At 32.0% G+C, this 23,019-nt stretch overlaps 1 protein-coding gene across 1 annotated transcript in view; it reads right to left on the reverse strand.

Annotated features, from left to right (window-relative positions):
* Positions 1 to 593: 593 nt before the first annotated feature.
* The window catches only part of LOC125056234, a 31,527-nt gene continuing 9,101 nt past the window's right edge, over positions 594 to 23,019 (reverse strand). Inside the window, exons 2-6 of the mRNA XM_047659267.1 lie at positions 20,461 to 20,666; positions 14,063 to 14,198; positions 10,631 to 10,764; positions 8,935 to 9,139; positions 594 to 2,782 (exon numbers count right to left, since the gene is read on the reverse strand). Of these exons, the coding sequence (XP_047515223.1) occupies positions 2,694 to 2,782; positions 8,935 to 9,139; positions 10,631 to 10,764; positions 14,063 to 14,198; positions 20,461 to 20,666 (770 nt within the window). The 3' untranslated portion in view covers positions 594 to 2,693. The remainder of the gene's footprint in view (positions 2,783 to 8,934; positions 9,140 to 10,630; positions 10,765 to 14,062; positions 14,199 to 20,460; positions 20,667 to 23,019) is intronic.

Here is a 23,019-nt window from a genome sequence, read left to right on the forward strand (position 1 = left end):
TTTTTACAATTTACAAGGCCTAATAAATCTACAAAAATAATTACTAGCACATTTCCAATGAAATAATTGATAGTGACATAAGTACAGATAATATGTATTCGATGCTTACGAATTAGCTAAACTATCTACAGCAGTGTTTCCCAACGTAGGGCCCCCCCACAGGGGGCAATCGAAATCAGCTGGATATAACACAACGTGGAGAATTGAGACTGAAGCTAACTAAATTGGAACCCCATATAAAATCTCTGTGCAGCAAGCATCAAGGAACTTAAATGAATATAGAAAAATCTTTATTAAAATTATTTGATATTTGAATTTCTTAATTTTTTGAAAATTTACTTAATGTTTCGTTAACAATTTCATATAATAGACCTATCATTTAATTAAACAATCCATTTTTTGATTTAATTATTAACACTTCGTTGCACAAACATAAAACAATTGACATAATTAAATAAAAAGGCAACTGGCATTCTTATCGCTATCAATCTCTTCCAGGCAAAAACTGACAAATTTTTTAAATTAAATAAGTTATTTAGACAAAACTAAAATAGGAACAAAAAACTAAGATAAAAAAGGACACATGAAAAAGATTTTTTTTAAAATATACATATATATTATGTATGTCTCATATTACATAAGAATTTTAGGTTGGCTAAGGGGGGGCATGGTACAAAAAGGTTGGGAAACACTGATCTACAGGATACCTGCATTCGTATACTGCGCAATTTTCATAAAACAAAGCAAAAATGTTCCTCAAAAGCATAGAATCGGCAAGTATCCTTCTTGCAGCAATAACTTAGTATTCTAAACGTGGCGCGTTAAGGTTGTTAAGGCTGTTCACGCCGCGACCGCAACAAGAGAGACAAAGACAGACGCGAGCGGCACTTGTTTTTAAACTTTGTATGGAGCAGACAATAACGTGAGACCGAAGACAAAAAGATGCCTCTGACTTATATGATGTTAGTTATACTATATAAGTAGCGAAAATGGTTAGAAATAATTCATGATAATGGTCACAAAAAAGTCTAATTGAATAGTTATTGATATTACAGTGTAAATTTAGTACATAGTAATACATAATAACAACTGACTCCATCGAAAGAGTACAATACTGTTGTGGCTTTGTTCGTGATATTAACCCACAGAACATGCAGAAGGCACCAAGACATCCGTCGTGGTTTGTTGTCTCTGTACCTGGTCTCGGTCTCATGTCATGGCCGCAGCGCAAACCGCCATCTTTATATATGATACGACAATTAGAGCATACGAATAAGGCCGTTTTGTTATCGACATCTACAAATAATCATCATACTGATAATTAACATAATCTCTGATATGATTTCGCACAATGTATATATGTCGCAGCCAACTAACTTAATTAGCCGTTCAAGTAACAGCCTAGCCGTTTAATTAAACGGCGCCATTTAACTAGTGGCCTGAAAGTTGTTCAGCCAGTTGATCAAACAGCTAGGCAAATGACTTGGAACGATGACGTTTCATTGCTTGCCTAGCCTGTTGACTGTTAATTTAAATTTAATTCCACCTTTCACTCTCAAACTCAAACAAACGACATTTTTCAAATCGTCAATATGGCGTCGGCAAACCACAACTTTGATACTGTTTTCCAGTTTCATGAAAAACAACAAGTAAAATTGAAGAGTGTAGTGACAATAATAATGTGAATTTGATTCAAGCAATTTAATTTTAAAATTAATATTTTATGTCATATTTTTATCTTTTTATTTCCGCCAAATAATGACTCTATCATACGAATGGCCTAAGCATTAGCCAGCCAGTTTATTAAATGTTGTAACAAACGGCTGAATATCTTTCAGGCCGTTAGTTAAACGGCGTCGTTTAGTTAAAAGGCTAGGCTGTTAATTGAACGGCTAATTAAGCTAGTTGGCTGCGACATATAAATTAATTCATTTAGAATATATTATATTAAAGCCATAAGCAATACAACTTTGTGTTTGCGTTTCTCTATTATTCAATTAAAAAAGACTGATGGGATCCTTCTTTATATTTTTCTATAATGTTGGATTGTGTTTTCGATAACAAAGCGGCAGTTAAATGAATCACAAACTTACTTACAGAAATAAAGATAAAATTATCATGACATTTTCTTAAATATGCCAAAACATATTTAATGCAAAAATCTGTTTAAGCTAGCTTAAATCTACTGGTCCATATTAATGACCTTGGAATACGCTATATTTTGAATTATTTATACATATCTGGCCATCAGGAGGCCTAACATGAAGATAATAAACACCTACCAAGTGCCTGACATGTCAACTTATAGTCGAGGTTTGTCAGGGTTTAATTTGTATCATGAAACCATTTGTGACTGACCAGTTACATCATCTCTCGCTTACAAATCATACGTAATTATTGTTCTGGTATAGTATATTTATTCTTACAACTTTCTGGGCTAAAACATAACCGGTGAGAGAATGCCAGATTGTCGCCGGCTTCTTTCGTTTATGGTTCGAAAACAGGACAGTTAAATAGTCAGCTAGTCGTCATGTGAGGCCCCCAGATAACGGTAACTTATTTTCCAAATTTAAAATGTAATCATAAATACGGCTTGTTTTTCACAGAATACAGTAAACAAATCATAGACAATAACTTTCCGCACACGTTTAGACCTCTATATTCCACAGATAAGTAAGTTAATAGATAATTCATCACGTCTCTGATTGTGTTAAGAGGATTTGAAGAAGAGAAAGTGTTAACAATGTTATACTTAATGTAGACGCCACGGCTGAACTTCGCACTGTAACAAACAATAATTATTATTCAAGTTAATGGAAGAACTTGTAATTATGCTGTGAATATAGGATGAATCTTTGAGTATTTAAGTCTCGTAAAAGTTTGGAACCCTTGATTTTGACTCTAAGTGTCTAGGGGAGAGAAAATGTTTGTTTACGTGGGTTTTATCCTACAACTTTTATGTCAGATAAAACTTGTTAATTCAAACTTGAAAGGACTTAACAAGTAGATTAGATTTTCTTTTCCAGACAAAACATTTTTATTCCCAAGAACTATTTAGCTATAGCCTATTTAGCTAGAACCAGCTAAATCATTTGTATTTTGCAAACAATTTCTTTTTTTTTTCAAAAAAAAAATGAAAAAGCTTGCAAGGGTAGAATACGAAAACTTCGCTTGTGATTGGTCCATATCGTGCCCAGCCCTGCGATTCTGTAACTCACTTCACGAACTCACACAGCGGTTTTCGCATCGGCGGTCTCTCTCAAATCAGTCGTGAAGCAGTCATTTTATGATTTGGCATTCTGATAAACAATAAAGTACAAGCTCCCACCTTTTCCGATGCGAAAACCCCTGTGTGAGTTCGTGAAGTGAGTTACAGAATCGCAGGGCTGGTTGGTCAAGAAACTCGATCAAAGTTTATAAAATGAAGTCTAGTACGAATATATAACATGATAAACAGTTCATATAGAATTTCAGCATTTCCATATTATCTTAAATTGTATATTCTAGTACGTGCTTTAAATCGAGTATCGTTGTAACTTGGTTGACAAGTTACTGAGGAGCACACGTTTGTTAGTTTCACACAATCCAATCACATTCAAATGTACGCCGACGTGTTCTGAATATTCTTAAGTAAAATTAAGTTGTGTTCACGGCGATGAAATGATACTAGGGTGATAAGATAATGGATGTTGCTCATAAAAAATATCTTCCAGTTATTCAGTATTAGGGGAGATTTTAGTTTTCATAAAAAGATGAAGAGACAGGTACATAATAATCCTAATCCCACCAATCCTAAAACTACTCCTTATATGGAAATTGTATTAGTTTTTACAACAAACTCACAAGCGAAATTAGAGAATTATCACTACATAAATTCAAAGGCCTCGTTAAACGTAAATTAATCAATAAAGCTTTTTATAAATCAGACGAATACTTAAATGATCATAATCCTTGGGATGGATTTGTTCCAGTTCAAACAATTTGTATGACAATACTTGGCGATTAAAAAGAGTGGCGGAAAGTTTCTTGCCTTTTCTTCTTGCCCGCTCTACGCCCTTAACTTGCGAACTGGTATTAAATGTAAATTTACCATTAATTTAAATTTAACTTGGTTTTTGACGTTCCTAAGTGTACTTGATTACCTATATGAATAAAGATATTTTGAGTTTGAGTTTAATTTATCAAAAATAAAATCCAAAAACAATAAGTTGTAGGTATATGAGTGATAGTCTAGTCGACAAGTTGAAAATGGAACAAAATAGAGATACTACTCCTAAAATTATGTGCGATAGCTCATTGGATCCGGAATGACGTCTAGAAAAATGTGCTAAAAGCGTGTATTAGCACATAAAAAATTGCAAAAGTTATAGACCATTAAAGATGAAAAAATAATGGCATTTAGTTTTTTGCCAATATTTAATAAACTATTAATATTTAAGAAATTTCAAATAAAGATTCTGAAAGAAGAGGAAATTTCCAATAAAAAACTCCCGACTCCCAGAACTCTATCTCCATTATTTATAATGTTAATTTAACGCTGAAAATAGGTCTGCGGGTGACATTTTTAGGATTCGCGCGTGGCGTCAAAAGCGACTACGGCACATTAATTAATTTATTTAAGGTATTGAATTTTTTTTTTTTAATTTGAAAAAATTATGGTGTGTTCTGAACACTATAATTAATTTATTCCCGTTGAAAATTTTACTTAAAGTTAATTTTTCAACAAGTTAAATAATTGTTAACTAACGAAATTTTCTCGAACGACCGTCTTAATTGTAAGTGAAAAAAAATGTTTAAATAATGGTCGTAAAAATATTTCGCTTCGTAGAGCCTTTCTTACATACATACTTAACAAGATCGTACCATAAAAGTTAAAAAAATATTTATACTTTGTTTATAACAATTTTTTTACTTAAACAAAAACTTAAAAATCCATGTAATGATGTTAAAAAAAAATTTTTTTTTCTCAATCATCATATAATCGTTTTTTTATTAATACAAGATATTTATTGATTTGCAAAAAAAAAAATTCCCGCCATTTGTTGATAATTTTTTTTTAAACAAATTGATTAAATCAATATTTTTTAAAAAATTTTTAACACAACTTTATTACATTAAAATTTTTATGATTTTTAAAAAAAAAAATTTTCCTTAATAACAATTTTTAATTGTTTATAATCGTTTTTTTTAATTTTCTATTGTTTAAATAATTAGTTAAGAATATTTTTTTTCTTAAAAATCATAATTGACAGTCTTCTATAAAGTAACAGAAAAAAAAAATTTTTTTATCAACAATTCTATTGTTTATTAACTTACCAATTTGTTATAAACAAATATTCAACTTTTGTTTATTTTTTTTCTAAAACTTCTAAAATTAACAAAAACAACCATATATAACAAAGTATAGAAAAAAATTTTTTGTAAATTTTTTGATTATCATGAATATTACTTTTATTTAAAATAAAAAAATTTTTTTTCTATACTTTGTTATATATGGTTGTTTTTGTTAATTTTAGAAGTTTTAGAAAAAAAATAAACAAAAGTTGAATATTTGTTTATAACAAATTGGTAAGTTAATAAACAATAGAATTGTTGATTAAAAAAATTTTTTTTTCTGTTACTTTATAGAAGACTGTCAATTATGATTTTTAGGAAAAAAAAAATTTCTTAACTAATTATTAAAACAATAGAAAATTAAAAAAAACGATTATAAACAATAAAAAATTGTTATTAAGGAAAATTTTTTTTTTTTAAATCATAAAAATTTTAATGTAATAAAGTTGTGTTAAAATTTTTTTTAAAAATATTGATTTAATCAATTTGTTTAAAAAAAAATTATCAACAAATGGCGGGAATTTTTTTTTTTGCAAATCAATAAATATCTTGTATTAATAAAAAAACGATTATATGATGATTGAGAAAAAAAAAAATTTTTTTAACATCATTACATGGATTTTTAAGTTTTTGTTTAAGTAAAAAAATTGTTATAAACAAAGTATAAATATTTTTTTAACTTTTATGGCACGATCTTGTCAAGTATGTATGTAAGAAAGGCTCTACGAAGCGAAATATTTTTACGACCATTATTTAAACATTTTTTTTCACTTACAATTAAGACGGTCGTTCGAGAAAATTTCGTTAGTTAACAATTATTTAACTTGTTGAAAAATTAACTTTAAGTAAAATTTTCAACGGGAATAAATTAATTATAGTGTTCAGAACACACCATAATTTTTTCAAATTAAAAAAAAAATATTCAATACCTTAAATAAATTAATTAATGTGCCGTAGTCGCTTTTGACGCCACGCGCGACTCCTAAAAATGTCACCCGCAGACCTATTTTCAGCGTTAAATTAACATTATAAATAATGGAGATAGAGTTCTGGGAGTCTGGAGTTTTTTATTGGAAATTTCCTCTTCTTTCAGAATCTTTATTTGAAATTTCTTAAATATTAATAGTTTATTAAATATTGGCAAAAAACTAAATGCCATTATTTTTTCATCTTTAATGGTCTATAACTTTTGCAATTTTTTATGTGCTAATACACGCTTTTAGCACATTTTTCTAGACGTCATTCCGGATCCAATGAGCTATCGCACATAATTTTAGGAGTAGTATCTCTATTTTGTTCCATTTTCAACTTGTCGACTAGACTATGAGTGAAAAGCTTTCAAAAAATAATGAATAAAGAATTATCATTCTTTGATACTGTAATACCAACAAGCATGTAATTTAATTACGCTTCTGTCATAACCTCAATTAAATGTTGTAATATAAACGGTTTTGTGAATACAGTGAATTTCTGAATTCATTTCGCTGAAATATCGTGAAATTATGAACTGTGATTAAATATAATAACACTGTATTTGGAATTGAAAATATCAGTCTCGAGATGAAAATTAGGGAGATATTTTCAATTATTTCCCGGAGAGTGTCGTTCAATCATGGGGTAAATGGACAGAAAGGCGTTGGTTTAATTCGAATCTTGAGATCCTTGAACGTTCTTTAGGTACATTTCTATAAACGACCTCTTTTGAAATTACGAAAATGTACATTAATATAGACTCAGGTGTTAAAAATATACCTACTGTTGACTGAGCAAATTGTGTTTGAATGTTTTATTTATACTTTATTACCATATTCAAAAACATACACAAAAAAATATTGGTTGTTTGTAAAGTAGGTTTACGATCGAGATGTTTACGTGATAACGTCTTATTGGTGATATAAGTTTTTGGGAAGTAAGGAATTAATGAAGATAACAATTTTTTCAAATTTTAAATTACATCTATCGTTTTATTCACACTTTTGATGATAAATTTCGGGTGTAAAATGACAAGTTTACTTATTCGACTATGATATACATTTTTCTTCATACATTCACGGAATGACTGGCAGCGCTCGAGATGAGACGGGAGATCGGTCCGTCTCTCTCTCGTTATACCTGCGATCGCGCTCGTGAGGTTTTGGTGTGACACAAGTTTCTGAACATGTCACCCGACTAAAACGATTTTAAAGACGTTATCACGTCAAAAAAGAAAAAAGCAGGTTACAAAAGTTATAAGGCAATGGGCGGCCTTATCGCTAACAAGCGATTTCTTCTTGCAACCCTAATGTGGAACAATGAAAAAGAAACACCTAAATCCATACACCTATATGGTAGAGTACATGAAATGCAAAAATAATAATTAACAAAAAAAAATATTGGTTGTTTGTAAAGTAGGTTTACGATCGAGATGTTTACGTGATAACGTCTTATTGGTGATATAAGTTTTTGGGAAGTAAGGAATTAATGAAGATAACAATTTTTTCAAATTTTAAATTACATCTATCGTTTTATTCACACTTTTGATGATAAATTTCGGGTGTAAAATGACAAGTTTACTTATTCTACTATGATATACATTTTTCTTCATACATTCACGGAATGACTGGCAGCGCTCGAGATGAGACGGGAGATCGGTCCGTCTCTCTCTCGTTATACCTGCGATCGCGCTCGTGAGGTTTTGGTGTGACACAAGTTTCTGAACATGTCACCCGACTAAAACGATTTTAAAGACGTTATCACGTCAATATTGGTTGTTTGTAAAGTAGGTTTACGATCGAGATGTTTACGTGATAACGTCTTATTGGTGATATAAGTTTTTGGGAAGTAAGGAATTAATGAAGATAACAATTTTTTCAAATTTTAAATTACATCTATCGTTTTATTCACGGAAGATCGGTCAACTCACTCGAACGCTATGCCAGCCTCCGCTCGTGAGGATTCCGCGTGACAAGTTTCACGGAATGACTGGCAGCGCTCGAGATGAGACGGGAGATCGGTCCGTCTCTCTCTCGTTATACCTGCGATCGCGCTCGTGAGGTTTTGGTGTGACACAAGTTTCTGAACATGTCACCCGACTAAAACGATTTTAAAGACGTTATCACGTCAAAAAAAGAAACTCAAAATAACACGTAACTATAACTAAAATAAAGTAAAAACAAATATATGTGTAAACAAAAATTTAAAAGGCACTCAAAAGGTTGAGTCACAATAATTAATATAATATATAAGAAGAGCTAATTACAAGTCAGAAAGAAAATGATCAAAAAGAAGCTTTGTGATGTGAGAAGACTCAAAGTGAAATATTTTAGTTTTTTGGAATTTCTTTAAAACCTTCAATAATTTTTATAATTTACTTCAATAATTCTCTAAGCTTAACACCGGTAAGAAACTCCCACGCTATAAAGGTTTTTCTTCTACAAATTCTGATTTGTCGAGCATGGTGTAATGGTTTTCCATTATATAATGGATTCTTGACACATGACATAATAAAGCAATGAGTCATTATAAATTAAATTAAAACTTTAGGATCTATCAGCAGTGGGAATTGCGATATAGAAGTTACACTTACATTATAGTGAGTATAACACGTTCACAGATACATACCTAATAACATGGCCTCTTTACTATCCGCTACTTGGCTATTACCAACCACTGCTTCACTGCCTTCCCGCCAAGCAGGAGCCACTCTGGCCGTGCATTTTACTTGCATGGTTTTCCCCGTTGGCACCAGCAAGCCCAAGGCTGTTGAAACCAACCCATGCGCGTGCTGGATTGGTGGGTATTGGACCAAAAGATTTGGGTCAGTCACCTGAATAGAAAATGTGGATTTTAAAAACTAAATTTCATATGGGTAAATTAGATTTGTCATCACAATTAATTGGGAAAAATTGCTATACTGCAACTCAACAATTACTTACTGACTACTGGCTGACCTAAGAAGGAGGAAATAATTTATTTTTTACAAAAGATTCTAAATCGCAAAAAATTGTCTTATATAAAAAATACTATTCAATTATTGTGTCATAACGTTTTTTGAATTAAAAAAGGATAGAAACAAAATAGTTATCGCTGTAATATTACAATAATATGTTTAATATAAGCGCATTTCATAGAACGTTACCATATAAAATAAATATGCATCTTATCTATGTAATATTAATTTAAATATGACCATTTTGGTTTATCAAAGCTTTTAAATCATAATACGGGCAATATATTTTTTATTTAAACTATTTTCTAATCAACATCAAAACAACTAGAAAGCAAAAGTGAAAGTATCGTAAAAATATGACTACACGTTGAGAGAAAATGAAAATGTACACAAAATAATTTTCATTAGACAACCAAAGTTCTTGAGAGTCTAATTAAATTCTAAGGAAATTGGAATATTTTTAACGTTTCACCGTTGCTATGGAGTTAAGTCAAACTCAATTAAGAGTAAGATTATTTTTATGTAATTTCGTAAATGTCACTTTAGGTAGCTTTTAAATCAAAGTTAAAATCAAATATTATTATTTGTAAATTGCAGTAGGTATACACAATCGTACGGCAGCTATAGTAAAAGTAGATTGCTTTTTGGTAATTATAAATTAGTGCAATAATTGCACTCTTTACTTTATAAATTTAAGTTTCTATTTAGTTTTTACTGTTTACCTATGTTTTTTGATATGTGTGTAAAATTTGTGATATATTTTCTTGTATTTTTTTTAATTTGTTTTTATAGGACTTAGACATAAAGATTATTAGATAATTATTACATTAATAACGCTGTTAAAGTGACCCAAATAAGTTCTTTGCTTAGTTTTGAAAATGATCTTTATGATTTAGTTTTGACATGACTTTATGACATGATTATGGTTTTTATAATAAAAATTATCCAGAGCTGGATATAATATTAGGTAGCGGGCTATTCAATTTTAAAGACAGCATTGTTAATTGCCTATTGTACCTAATCCGCAAAAAAATCTGGTAGTTTTTATATATAATAATATTAATGTTTACCAAAATTGTCATTAATTTTTCATTTTGTAAGATATATCGTAGATATAGTATTATAATGTGTGGTAAACTTGAATAAATAAATAAAACTTGAGTTTCTGGAAATAAAATTAAATAAATAAAAGGTTATTTACAATTATTTTATTAACATTTAACCTAAACATACACAGAAATTAGAAATACAAAAAGGAAAAAATATTAAGAAATGATTATATTATATATATATAGTATATTGGATAAGTATATCCGTCATACACTTGAAGAAGAAGAGTTTTGTTTACATATAACATCGTCAACCTACCTTTTCACCATCAATATCCCAACTGAGCACCGCACCAGGGTACGATCGCCCTGAGGTGCAGTTTAGGAAGAGAGAATCTCCTACTCTATTTTCTTGCTCATTCCCAGTTATTCTCGGGCCCTCTCGTGGTAGATCTAAAAAAAAATAGTTATAGTTGTTATATATTTGTTTTACATTAAATAGATAACTACAATTAAGACACTAAAATTAGTTTTTTTTTGAAAACATCGTGAGGAAACCGGCTTGCCTTAGAACCAGAATGATCACCTACTTGCTTATAATACAAATTATCATGATTCCGAAATCTGTCGCACAGACCTAAACAGGTTGTAGCGTTATTGATTTATTTATTTTAATTTTTTGTATTTTTTTTTAAACTCTTTAGTTTATAAGGAATTTAAAAATTTGTACTCTGGTGTAGCCCTTCAGGCATCAAGGTTAAACCCTTAGTGATTTATGTACTATGTTATTGTGTCAGAGATTATGTAATAAAAGATCACGATGTCATTTGTTTCATTAGAATGGCAACAGTACGCAATATCATAGATATCTTACATAATAGATCGTTTCGCACAGTGGCTCTTTGCGCCGTTCGTGCGCACTGACTGTCTTAAAATACCTAGGTAACACTGAAAATATTTAGAAAATGAAAAATAACGGCTTAATGTAGAAAGTTGCCAATACTGTTTTTCGAAGTAATCTCCGTTCCTCTCTACACATCGTCGCATTCAATAGAACCTCTGAGAAAAGCAGTGGGCCCGTTTTTCCTCAGGGGTCTCTTCTATGGCATCAAACTTTATCTTTAGTTTTTGGGAATAAATGAAAGTCGCAGGGCGCCAGGTCAGGACTGTATCTCGACACCTGCCATAGTCAAATATTCAACAGCCCGTTTTGCGGAGTGCGCTGAATTGTCGTGGTGTAGGAGGATCCTGCTACGAGGGCGCTGCTGTCGAATTTTTACAAAACAACAAGCAAACAGCGATTGACATACCTGTCTGCAGTAACTGTCCTTCCAACTTCTAGCACAACTGTTGCGAAATGACCTTTCCGACCAAAGAATGAGGCAATCATCTTTTTTCCTTGACATCTTCCCTTCTTTGCCTTAGTTGGCCGATCCTCGAAACGAAAGACCCACTGAGCTGATGGTCTTTTGATTTTGGGTTCATAGCAATATATTCATTCAGCTTTCATCACCTATGACGATGTCAAATACAGCATTTGTGTCACCGCCGTTGAACTTATCTAACATTTGGCGACACCAGGTCATGCGTATGTGTTTCTGGTCGTTGGTTAAAGTATGCGGAATCCATCTGGTACAAAGCTTCCTGACGCCTAAATGTTCGTGTAATATTTTTTGAACTTAACTCATACCAATTCCTAGGCTTGCCCGTACCTGCTGTTAGGTCACACTCTTATCTTCCTCTACCATGCGTCGCACAGCACTGATGTTATCTTCGGTAGTCGCTGTTAAAGGACGTTCCTTCATGCGGATCATCATTGAGATTGCTACTTCCACGCTTAAACTCAAACCAATTGTAAATCGTGGCACGAAATGGGGCTTCATTAAGAAATGCTAATCGCAGCCTATCATAACTTTGTTGTTGAGTAAGCCCACAACGAAAGTAATAATAAAGCATTGACAGAAAATTTAGTTAGTTCGTGTGTTTAGTAGGTTCATTTTCACGTGTAACAAGAGTTTTAGAATAGCCGCCAATTCACAAAAACAAATGACAAATGAATGCAATATACTACATTAGGTTACAAGAGGTTCATTAGCAATGTTGCAAACTGGCCAGTTCTAAATATGTTCAGTGTTACCCACGTATTAAGTAAAAATGTCGGACGACGGTACTGATAGCATTTAAGCAATAATAATAAAAATATTTAAATATCATATTCATTAATATGTTTTGTTAGAATTTGGTTCACCGTAAAATTTAACCTATTATATCATGATATAAATTCCTATACCCAGGTTTACCCCATTTTCACGATAATAGATTGATTTAATTACAGCTATTTAATACTCATTCGTCCTAAATATAATGCAATCAGTTTTATTGTTCATTATTCCACACAATAGGCTTTACCATGATAGCCGAAACCAATTATTTCAGTTGATCACACAATATATGTATACTGTGGTATAATGGACACGCAATGCATTATTTCGACAGTAATTATTTTGTTTCTGTAAGCCCATATATCAATGTACGATTGGAGATTTATGATATTCTGATTGATATAATGGAGGTTGTTAGGGATATGTAATTCATACCGTTAATGCCCTGTTTGCTATTGATTTGGTAAGGCTTTAACAGACCTTGTTCTGTATGTATTCATTTTTATAGGCTATTTAAATAAGTCATTTGTGTAAAAAAAATTTCATAAAAGTTGTATTCGGTAGTGGGCTGTGGGCCTATCTCATACCTAATCCGATGTTTTGCTGGTAATTTTTTTTCTGCTTAACAAAATTTGCTAAGTAATTTTATTGTATTTTTTTTTCATGTAACATTTATGTTTTAAAAAAATTTCATATATTTTATATAAAATAGTATGTTACATACCGTAGATATAGTGTTATGTATGATATGGTGACTTGAATAAATAAATAAGTGGTATTTGGACTGGTGTCAAATTAAGACAATTAAATTTATTAACTATGAATTAGTGTAATCTTTATGTGTGAAATGTATGGGTCACTTGATGATATTGTGAAGTGATATCGCCCGCCCATGGACACTCTCAATGTCAGATGGCTCGCGAGTGCGTTGCCAGCCTTTTGAGAATTGGTACGCTTTTTTATGGAAGCACCCTATGTCGAATTGATTCGGAAATACTTCAGTAAGCAGCTGCGGTCATTTTTTTTGGTCTGTGTAAATTTATCTACCCCGATTCAACTCCAGATAGCTAAACCCTATGCACAGACGTAGGAGATGAAGACACTGTGCTCCACGATTATTGAAGTACTTGACATCAGGCGCAGAGTCTGTACGTTCTCATCCGAAACTCTAACAATTGTAGACAATGGGGCTTGGACTCGTGTCGGAAGATAAAAGAGATGACCTAATATGGTTATAATATTTTTAGACTTGCAACCGCTTGCTCACCACGCCTTGCCTGCTATCCCGATATCGACAAAATCGGTCGCTACAGATTCTCTTAAATGTGCAATATGCATACATAATTGCGTCCCTATATTATTTGTCTCCTTAAACAATAAAAAAACTCTCTATGTCAGGGCTTTATTCGTAGGAAGTAGATATTAAGTTAAGGAGACAGTTTGTCAAACTCCAGCATAACAATCTTCACCGATTCACAAGTGAAACTTTCCAACAAACAATTTTTAATCTAAATCAAGAAACAACTTTGTATTTTAATCTAGACGTGGATTTAACAAAATTGAAAACTTTATAAGAATTGTGGACTTACAAATGACGTCCATTCTTCCCTCGCCGGCGGTGGACGCGAAACTCGGTGCTTCCGCCGACACTTCACATCTGTATAGACCTGACGACTTCAACGTCACCTGGTGCAACACGACGTGGCGATCGTCTGACTTTGAAAGCTGCAAAAGTGTTTAGTGTAAGAACTTGATTATTTCTAAATTATAACTTCAAAAATCAAACGGTCTTAGTCTATAAGAGAAGGTCTGGAAAAATTGTTTATATAAATAATTAGATTATTACACTGTTCTGACTAAATCATGTTCTGTCTCTTTCATGGTAGTGTAAACAGAATTTGCTAGAAACAGACAATATTGAAATAGTGTAATTAGACTGTAGGGGTAACATTAACTTCGTAATGCTACAGCTAACATAAATGATATATAATAACAAACAGTTACACTATAAATAAAGCCAGACATGGAATACATTTAATTATAAAAAAGGTTCAAAAATTTACAAAAGGAAACAAAAAGATTGAATGAAAAAAAAATTAATAGCATTGTGACTTGAAATATTGTGTAATAATCATGATTAAGAAAATCAAAAGGATATTTATTTTATACATGGTAAGGTATAAATAAAGTGAAAACTAAGTAAAGCATTACATTTAGGTACGGTTCCTGGGTCATCGGGGTGCTTTAATAATAGAGGTTTTTAGTTTTACTCTATATTAACCACTCGCGTACAGTAGAATATAAGCGAAATAATGAAATGTTAATTGCTATGTAACGAATGAATGCAATGTAACAGTTGAAGAGAGTGCCTACGTCTGGCTTTACTCGGGGCGTAACTACGGCGATTTAGGAAATCGCCACGCTCATAAAACTAAGAAAGCCTGATTAAGCAAAATGTACAGCCTTGGCTCGTATTAGGTGCTGATGTTAAAAGTACTTTTAATAGCACTGTATTTAAATCTTAAAACATTCACGTACATTGCAAATTTGATTCTTATAAATTTAAATCTGTTAATAAAGAGTGAAATACTGCTATGTAAGCCTACAAAATACCTATAATCCTCCGTCGGGACATCAATACACAAAAATTGGTAATCGCATCATAAATCCGAATGTAACTGATTTATTACTCAAATCGGAGCTCGATTTCAAGAGATGTATGTGTTAGCTCTTTGTTTACAGTTGAAAAGTATAGAATTTTTAAAATTCTAAAGGCTCATCTGTTAAGGTTTTATATTCTCCTACGATTCTGCGTCATATTATCATATTAGTTCCTACATTTGGTCTTTATTTGCAGTGCAGTTTTAGATTTTTTTGTACATTGTGTTTGACAATGACTGATAATTATATATATTTATACATGTATATGTCACCGTAAAATTGTAAACACCGTTAGATTGTAATCTATCTCGCGAGATTATAAACTGTCGAAAGATTGTGAACCTCAACGAACTGCTTACAATTTAACGTATTATTATTCGGTAGTTATATGAAATTGTTGGAAAGTAAAATTAATCTGTAATTGACCAAAGAAGTTTGAATGATAACTAAGTTAGTGTAGTACAATCTACCGAATAATAATACGTTAAATTGTAAGCAGTAAGCTGAGGTTCACAATCTTTCGACAGTTTATAATCTCGCGAGATAGATTACAATCTAACGGTGTTTACAATTTTACGTTTACATAATATGTAATTATATATGGTTTATTCAATACAATAGATACAGTTGTAATAATTTATCAAAACCAAACAAGCTCGCGGCGTTATTGCAAGCGGCTTTACGTGTATTAATTCGGTCGTAGCATGATATTATATATAAATTAATTGTCAGATAATATTTTTTTAACCAATGGATATCAGATTTTAGTATAAATTAGTCGGTGCATTTATATAATAATATTTTTATCAAAATTTCGTGACTATATTTCTACGAAAACGATGGTAAAAATAATAAATAAGGTGAAATAACATGAAACATATTGAAAAGATAGTTCTTAATGGTAGTCCATAACTCATTTATATCACAAGAGAAAGGTGTAATCTTCTACGAGTATCTATAAGTATTCTGTCATTACTTATAAAGTATTTTTATCTTTCATGAAATGTAGGCCGAGACATTAAGTGATTACTGCGTGCCCATGAACGTGTACTGGACACCCACAAAGAGCTTTCATCTTGAGCGCGAAAACGGTCTTCAAACGATATATTGCTTGAGTGGGCGCTTTTTTATATAGTTAGGAGTCAATTAAGTTAACATTCAATTACGCTCAATACACGGTAGTTCATCATCATACAATGCCTGGACAAAATAGGATTATGGTAAAAAAGTTGACGATGCGGGTATGAAGTTAATTCATGTCACGTTTACATTAAGAAGCGACCGCAGCGCCTTACGTGAGAAACGTCGATCGCCACTACGATCTGGGGCTCCCTACCATAGCCCAATGCATGAAGTTGCCGTCCTCACGCCACTTCCACAAGTTTAAAGGGCCCTTTCCGACAAAAAAGGCTCGAATGAGGCCCGACACTTACTAACGGATCCGGATAATCCATTCACCGTAGCTAACAATAAACTACAAACTCCCTCCTTATCAGAATGTCAAATCGTCACGACTGATTTGAGCGCGACCGGCGCTGCGAAAACCGCTGTGAGAGTTCGAAAAGTGAGTTACATCGCAAGGCTGTTATTGCAATTTATTTATTTCACATGGATTAATATAATTTTATGAATTCAAGTAAAGACCAACCTCGTTGCGAAAAGTTTGAATCGCTATTCAATCGTTTATCGTTTCTCAAAGAAAGTTGTTGCTATATATTTCAACGGAGACTTCCTTTTTTAATTTCTCATGATTGCGATTTTTTGTAATACAAATCAAAATAACCGAAAGACAAGAAGAAAGACGAATTATATTGATATTTTCAATACAGATTTAATGGAAACGCAAAAATGTTATCCAACAAGAGGCTGCGGGCTAGACAATACAGACGGAAATTAAAGAATAACAAGGGACCCACATGACAAGAAGACTTTATGACAATTTTCGGAATAATGTTTTCCTATCATATTTGATATCAAAAGCAATTTCTTATACTAATAACGTAAAGTGCTTTGTAATCAGTAAATTATTAAAGTTATTTACTTTGTGAATAGCAATTGAATTTGTAAGTAGTATTTACATGTTGAAAGTAACAATTTGTCATAGAAAACAACTGTAATAAGGAATTAAATACTAGTTTCATAATTGTATGTAGTAGTTATTTTAGCGTTTCCTTCGGTTCAAAGATACTATATTTCTCAAAGAATTACATTCATTTAGTGAGAAATTTTATAGGTTAGTAATGTACATCTTTTTGAAACTATTTAAAAATAAAAGAATATATAGAATATTTTTTTACAAAAGTGCAGGTAGGTCGCATCGATGTTACAACAGGCGGGTAACTAATGAATAGTAATAATTTATGAGACGCTCGTTCACAGATATAAATAAATGGTAGAAGTAATTTTTTTTAAGTTTTGTAACTACATATTTATGCTAGTAATTTATATTTAACTTGGATTTTTTTTAATGTAAATAAATATAATTAATTTCTTTTAAACTGGAAGAGAAGAATTTCCTTAACAATATAATTCTTGAAACCCCTACTCATAAAACTGAATTCTAACACTTCTTTACTATGCAAACTCCTTATAGACCAGTGCCGATAATTTTTGAAACCAAAAAAAATTACAGTAGGATGAAACCCATTAGAAAAGCAGGGGAATATGATCAAAATGAAAGGAAAAATAAATTACGGTCGATCTGAGGTCGGGAAGGGGCAGGGGGGGGAGTTTTAAGGGTAAAAAACGGTTTATCTCGATTTCCGGCAAAACTAAATTCTTATCGAAGAAAACTAAATGGCAAAGTTGTAGGTCATAAAAAGATCTACAACTTTTGTATTCACACATTTTTCACATAACCTCAAAATTTATGTGAAAAATTCAAAAAACCAACTTTTTGGTTTTTTATTTCTATCTTTTACAAAAATTTATTTTTTTAAACGAAATTTGGTGAAAACTTACGTTATTATGTCCCAAATATACTGTAATTTATTTGATTAAAAATATTTATTTTTTCACCTTATTTTGAATTAATATCGAAAAAACACCCTAATTTTCAATCGAAAATTCTGACGTCAAAATTTCAGCTTTTTTCAAAAAGTTGGTGTGCTTTCAGTTCGTTGAAATCTCTGCTTTCTTATGGTAAAAAAATATATATATATCACCATAGTAAATTTTCTCAGAAAATGCAAAAAATCGTATGCAGTAACGCCCAGACCCGTCATCCCCTTCCCTACTTCTCTATGAATCTTCTTTAAATTATAATTAGATGCCTATTTAATACTATTTTAAGATAACTTTACTACTATACTACTATAGATACTATTTTAAAATACCTGAGTGACCTTAGAAAAAAATTTTTAGCCTTTAGATGGGCTAAAATTTTCGTATTTCATAGAGAAGTAGGGAAGGGGATGACGGGTCTGGGCGTTACTGCATACGATTTTTTGCATTTTCTGAGAAGATTTACTATGGTGATATATATATATATTTTTTTACCGTAAGAAAGTAGAGATTTCAACGAACTGAAATCACACCAACTTTTAGAAAAAAGCTGAAATTTTGACGTCAGAATTTTCGATTGAAAATTAGGGTGTTTTTTTCGATATTAATTCAAAATAAGGTGAAAAAATAAATATTTTTAATCAAATAAATTACAGTATATTTGGGACATAATAAGGTCAGTTTTCACCAAATTTCGTTTAAAAAAATAAATATTTGTAAAAGATAGAAATAAAAAACCAAAAAGTTGGTTTTTTGAATTTTTCACATAAATTTTGAGGTTATGTGAAAAATGTGTGAATACAAAAGTTGTAGATCTTTTTATGATCTACAACTTTGCTATTTAGTTTTCTTCGATAGGACTTTTAGTTTTGCCGGAAATCGAGATAAGCCGTTTTTTACCCTTAAAACTCCCCCCCCCCCTACCCCTTCCCGACCTCAGATCGACCGTAATTTATTTTTCCTTTCATTTTGATCATATTCCCCTGCTTTTCTAATGGGTTTCATCCTACTGTAATTTTTTTCACTTTTTATTATTTTTAAAGGCTATCTGCACTGGTCTATTAACTCTTGATATAGACGAGCTCAGTTTTTAACTGTTTTTAAAAATCTTTTTGAGCATTTATCTTTTACCTCGTAATTAGCTACTTATATATATTAATTATGACTCATTAAATCTAAGATTAGCTTGTACGTTTTTATGTTATTTGTTTTTTTTTTATGTTACTTGTTATTTTATGTCCTTTTTGAAAATATTTATGCACTTCTTGTACTTTACCCTCTGTAGGTGTTAATTTTTTTATTTTTCCTTACTAGGGTTGCCTGGAAGAAATCGCTTATTAGCGATAAGGCTGCCCGTTGTCCTATGACTTATGTAACCTGTTTTAACCTGTTACCTGGTTTTTAAGGTAACGAAGTGTAAATAAATATAAGTGTAGTGGGGTAAAACGTCAGTAGTAGTGTAAAACGTCAGTAGTTGGGTAATACGTCAGTAGTAGGGTAAAACATCAGTAGTAGGGTAAACCGTTAGTAGTGGGATAAACCGTCAGTAGTATAATACATGTAGTAGCATATTTCTGCTTCGGAGGGGTTGGTACTGCTCAAATAAAATATCAAATCGATATTTTTAAAGGTAATCTAAAGTAGTTCAGATTGTAGTCATTAGATTGGCATAAGGGAATCATAATAAGCGCTAAGTAAGTCTCGTCTCTTAAATCTTACTTACACCAAAAAAAAGACGACCTGCGTCCCAAACGATTAATCCACGCCACAGAGAGAATGATGATTAAATGATTTAAAAATGTAAAAGTAAATTTTAATATTACATTGTGAGCAACTACATGGAGGCCATTCGCCGAGTCGTTTTAGAAACCTTGTGTGTTATTTGCTTTTATTATTATTTTCTTTATTCTATATTATGTATTTACAGTGTGTATTCGCGGATTCTTGGCGGACCCATACGACTTCTTCAATACAAAGAGTCCCCCTCGAAAGTTGTGTGCTGCGATATTGCGGGCTACTCGATTGTGAGGAAGTTGCATGGATCTGGTTTGGGCTGCGCATTCTTAAGTTCTTATGTTACTTTCACACATGTCCTTACTATAACATATTGACCTCCTTGTAACTTGTGTGATGTTTAAAATAAAATTAAATTAAAAATAGAAGACAAAAACAGTTATAGGTATTTGGGCTCGCGCGTCGTACAGTGCGGTCGTTGACCTTGAGTTACTTTGAGACCTTTGACGTTCGAGTAGACAATATGTTAAAGTGCTTGCGTAAAGAGCTCCATTAGGCGATGATAACTTATTATGAATATAGTACTTACATCAACTTTAATACCGTCGAGTTTATACGCGTGTTTTGGCGGATCATATTTCGGCAAATATCTGTAGAACTCCTCATTATCTCTATACCACTTCACTGAGTATAGTGTGTCGTCACCCAATTCATACTCGCAATCTAACTGAGCTGGCTGACCTCTCACACGGTATGTAGGGACAGATACGCGTACTATTCGTAGTAAAAGACATTCTGAAACAAATGAAATTCTTATTAGTATTGGCTTGAAATACCATTCCTATACAGGGTGGCCAAAAAGTCGTGGATCAAACGCAAATAGGGGATAGATGAGGTCATCAGCGGCAAAAAAATTGTTCTACGGGAGGTCTCTAAGGTCAACCCCTGCAGAGTTATGATTTATTTTGGTTTTTATATGAAAATTGACTTTTTTTACCAATTCTTATTAAAATTCGAAAATATCTTCATCCTGTATCTTTTCTATAATATCCACTACATTGGTACTGATTAGTTCTTGCGTTAGACATACTATTTATAGTTGTTTATTGAGTGTATTGAAGATAATATTAAGTTATACGATATAACATTTTTTCAAATCATAACTTTTTGTTTATTTCGGACCACACTGTGAAAAAAAATTACTCTATCGAAAAGTGACCCTGTATTACAAGTTTTGGCGCATTTAATATGGATTCTGAAAAGGTATTACACATGGCCATGAGTCGCTTTAATATCTTTCTAGGATGAAAAAACAACAACTGGTGTTGCAGGTGTCGATAGGTGGCGGTATCTTGGGCGGTAACGGGGGTAACTTTAAGTGACCCACGTTCTCGTAGCTCACCTGTCCCGTAAAAAATACCAATGGGGTAATTTCATGGTAGGTAACATTTATTTATAAACTTAGAGTTAAACCGAGGATAGAATTTCTTCATGGGACACCGGATGGACCTCTTCACTTAGCTTAGAAACTTAAAAGTTGTAACGTTTCAGTAAATCCGTTAATAGCAGGTGCTGTATGCTCGAAATCACGACCCCAAAAGCATGAAAAAGAAAATCCGATTTTCCCTTCAACTGGAAACAATAATTGTTTTGCCGGACACAGATTTAAGACCTACAGTCTAATCCGACGCATCACCAACACACTCATGTTTCAATTTGTAAAATTGGTTCGTAATTCGCTGAACGTTATAGAACAGAATATTTATATACTATCATATTCATTTCATATTTATTTAAAATATTTCATACACATACTGTAATAACATTAAATCCAATATTTCGATGAAATAAAAACGGCAAAAAATCGTAAAATTGTAATATTTTGCCGCATTGAGAGTTCTTCTGAAGGACTCGATTGGCGTAACGAATATAGGTTTTGTATAACTCTGAGTCTACATTTTCAATATTTAATATTTGCTTATTATATGAGTGTGCTATTTAATAGTGAATTTTATCTAGATAGTCAAATGCAAAACTGAGATATAGACATAACATTTATTACTAACGAAACACACACACAGAAAGACACAAAATAATAATAATAATAATCAAAAAAGAAAAATCATTTATTATGGAAAGAAAACAAAAGAATGTACCTTATTCTAAGTGTGTAATGTGTGTATGTTGTATTTGTAACTGGCGCTGGCTCAGCATTTTGCTGTGGAGCAGACGAGTTCCACAGCGCAGCCCTGCGATTCTGTAACTCACTTCACGAACACAGAGCGATTGCCGATGCGAAAACCGCTGTGTGAGTTCGTGAAGTGAGTTACAGAATCGCAGAGCTGTTCATTCTGCCAGAGACCACAATAGTTAGTTTGCGCCTCAGACGCAAAAAAAGAAAAAATATTATTAATAATAGTAGAAAAAAAAATAGTAAAAATTAACAAAAAATACGAATGATTATTACTTAAACTACTATAAGAAATAGATAAAATAAATATATTTGCTTTGCTTGTTCATGTTACTGGTCATAGAAACATGGTTTATGTATTAATCCATTTTGATTTAAATAGCTACTGATGGCAAATAGTATTTGAAAGACGTCGGTACATTGTATAATATAGAAAAGAAACGCGTTGTAATCTATTATATTCGAATTTAATCACTAATGGTATTCAAAGTTCTGAAGAATGACACGAATTAAATTCATAGAAAAAGTTTGAGTATCGTAAAGATATTGAAATTGCTTCGAAAAGTCTAGTTCAAGAGTTAACTAATTGAACCGACCGTAACTTAAACTTCCTTCGGCTTATCTTACAGTTTTAAGTTTGTCACTAATTGTTCGATGTTCTACAGTTTATCTAGATTCAAAGTTTCTTATTGGGCTTGAATATAAGTTTTATCTTCATAATACTAGCTCATAATACCGACATAATTTATAAATGTACGCTACGCCTTAATAATTTCTGGCCCGAGAGAACCTCTAATCATCAGCCATGGAAGCTATGCAATGAAGTGCCAATTGGTAAGACGCTGGGCAAACGCTCTGAAGGGGTCCAAGTCACATTACTAAGGACTCCTCAAGACAAAAGGAAACGTGTCCGCCCAAAACAGACCTGGCTATGAAGCATCATTGCAGAGGACAGAG

This window comes from Pieris napi, chromosome 14 (genome assembly GCF_905475465.1).
Source record: "Pieris napi chromosome 14, ilPieNapi1.2, whole genome shotgun sequence".
Lineage (NCBI taxonomy): Eukaryota > Metazoa > Arthropoda > Insecta > Lepidoptera > Pieridae > Pieris > Pieris napi.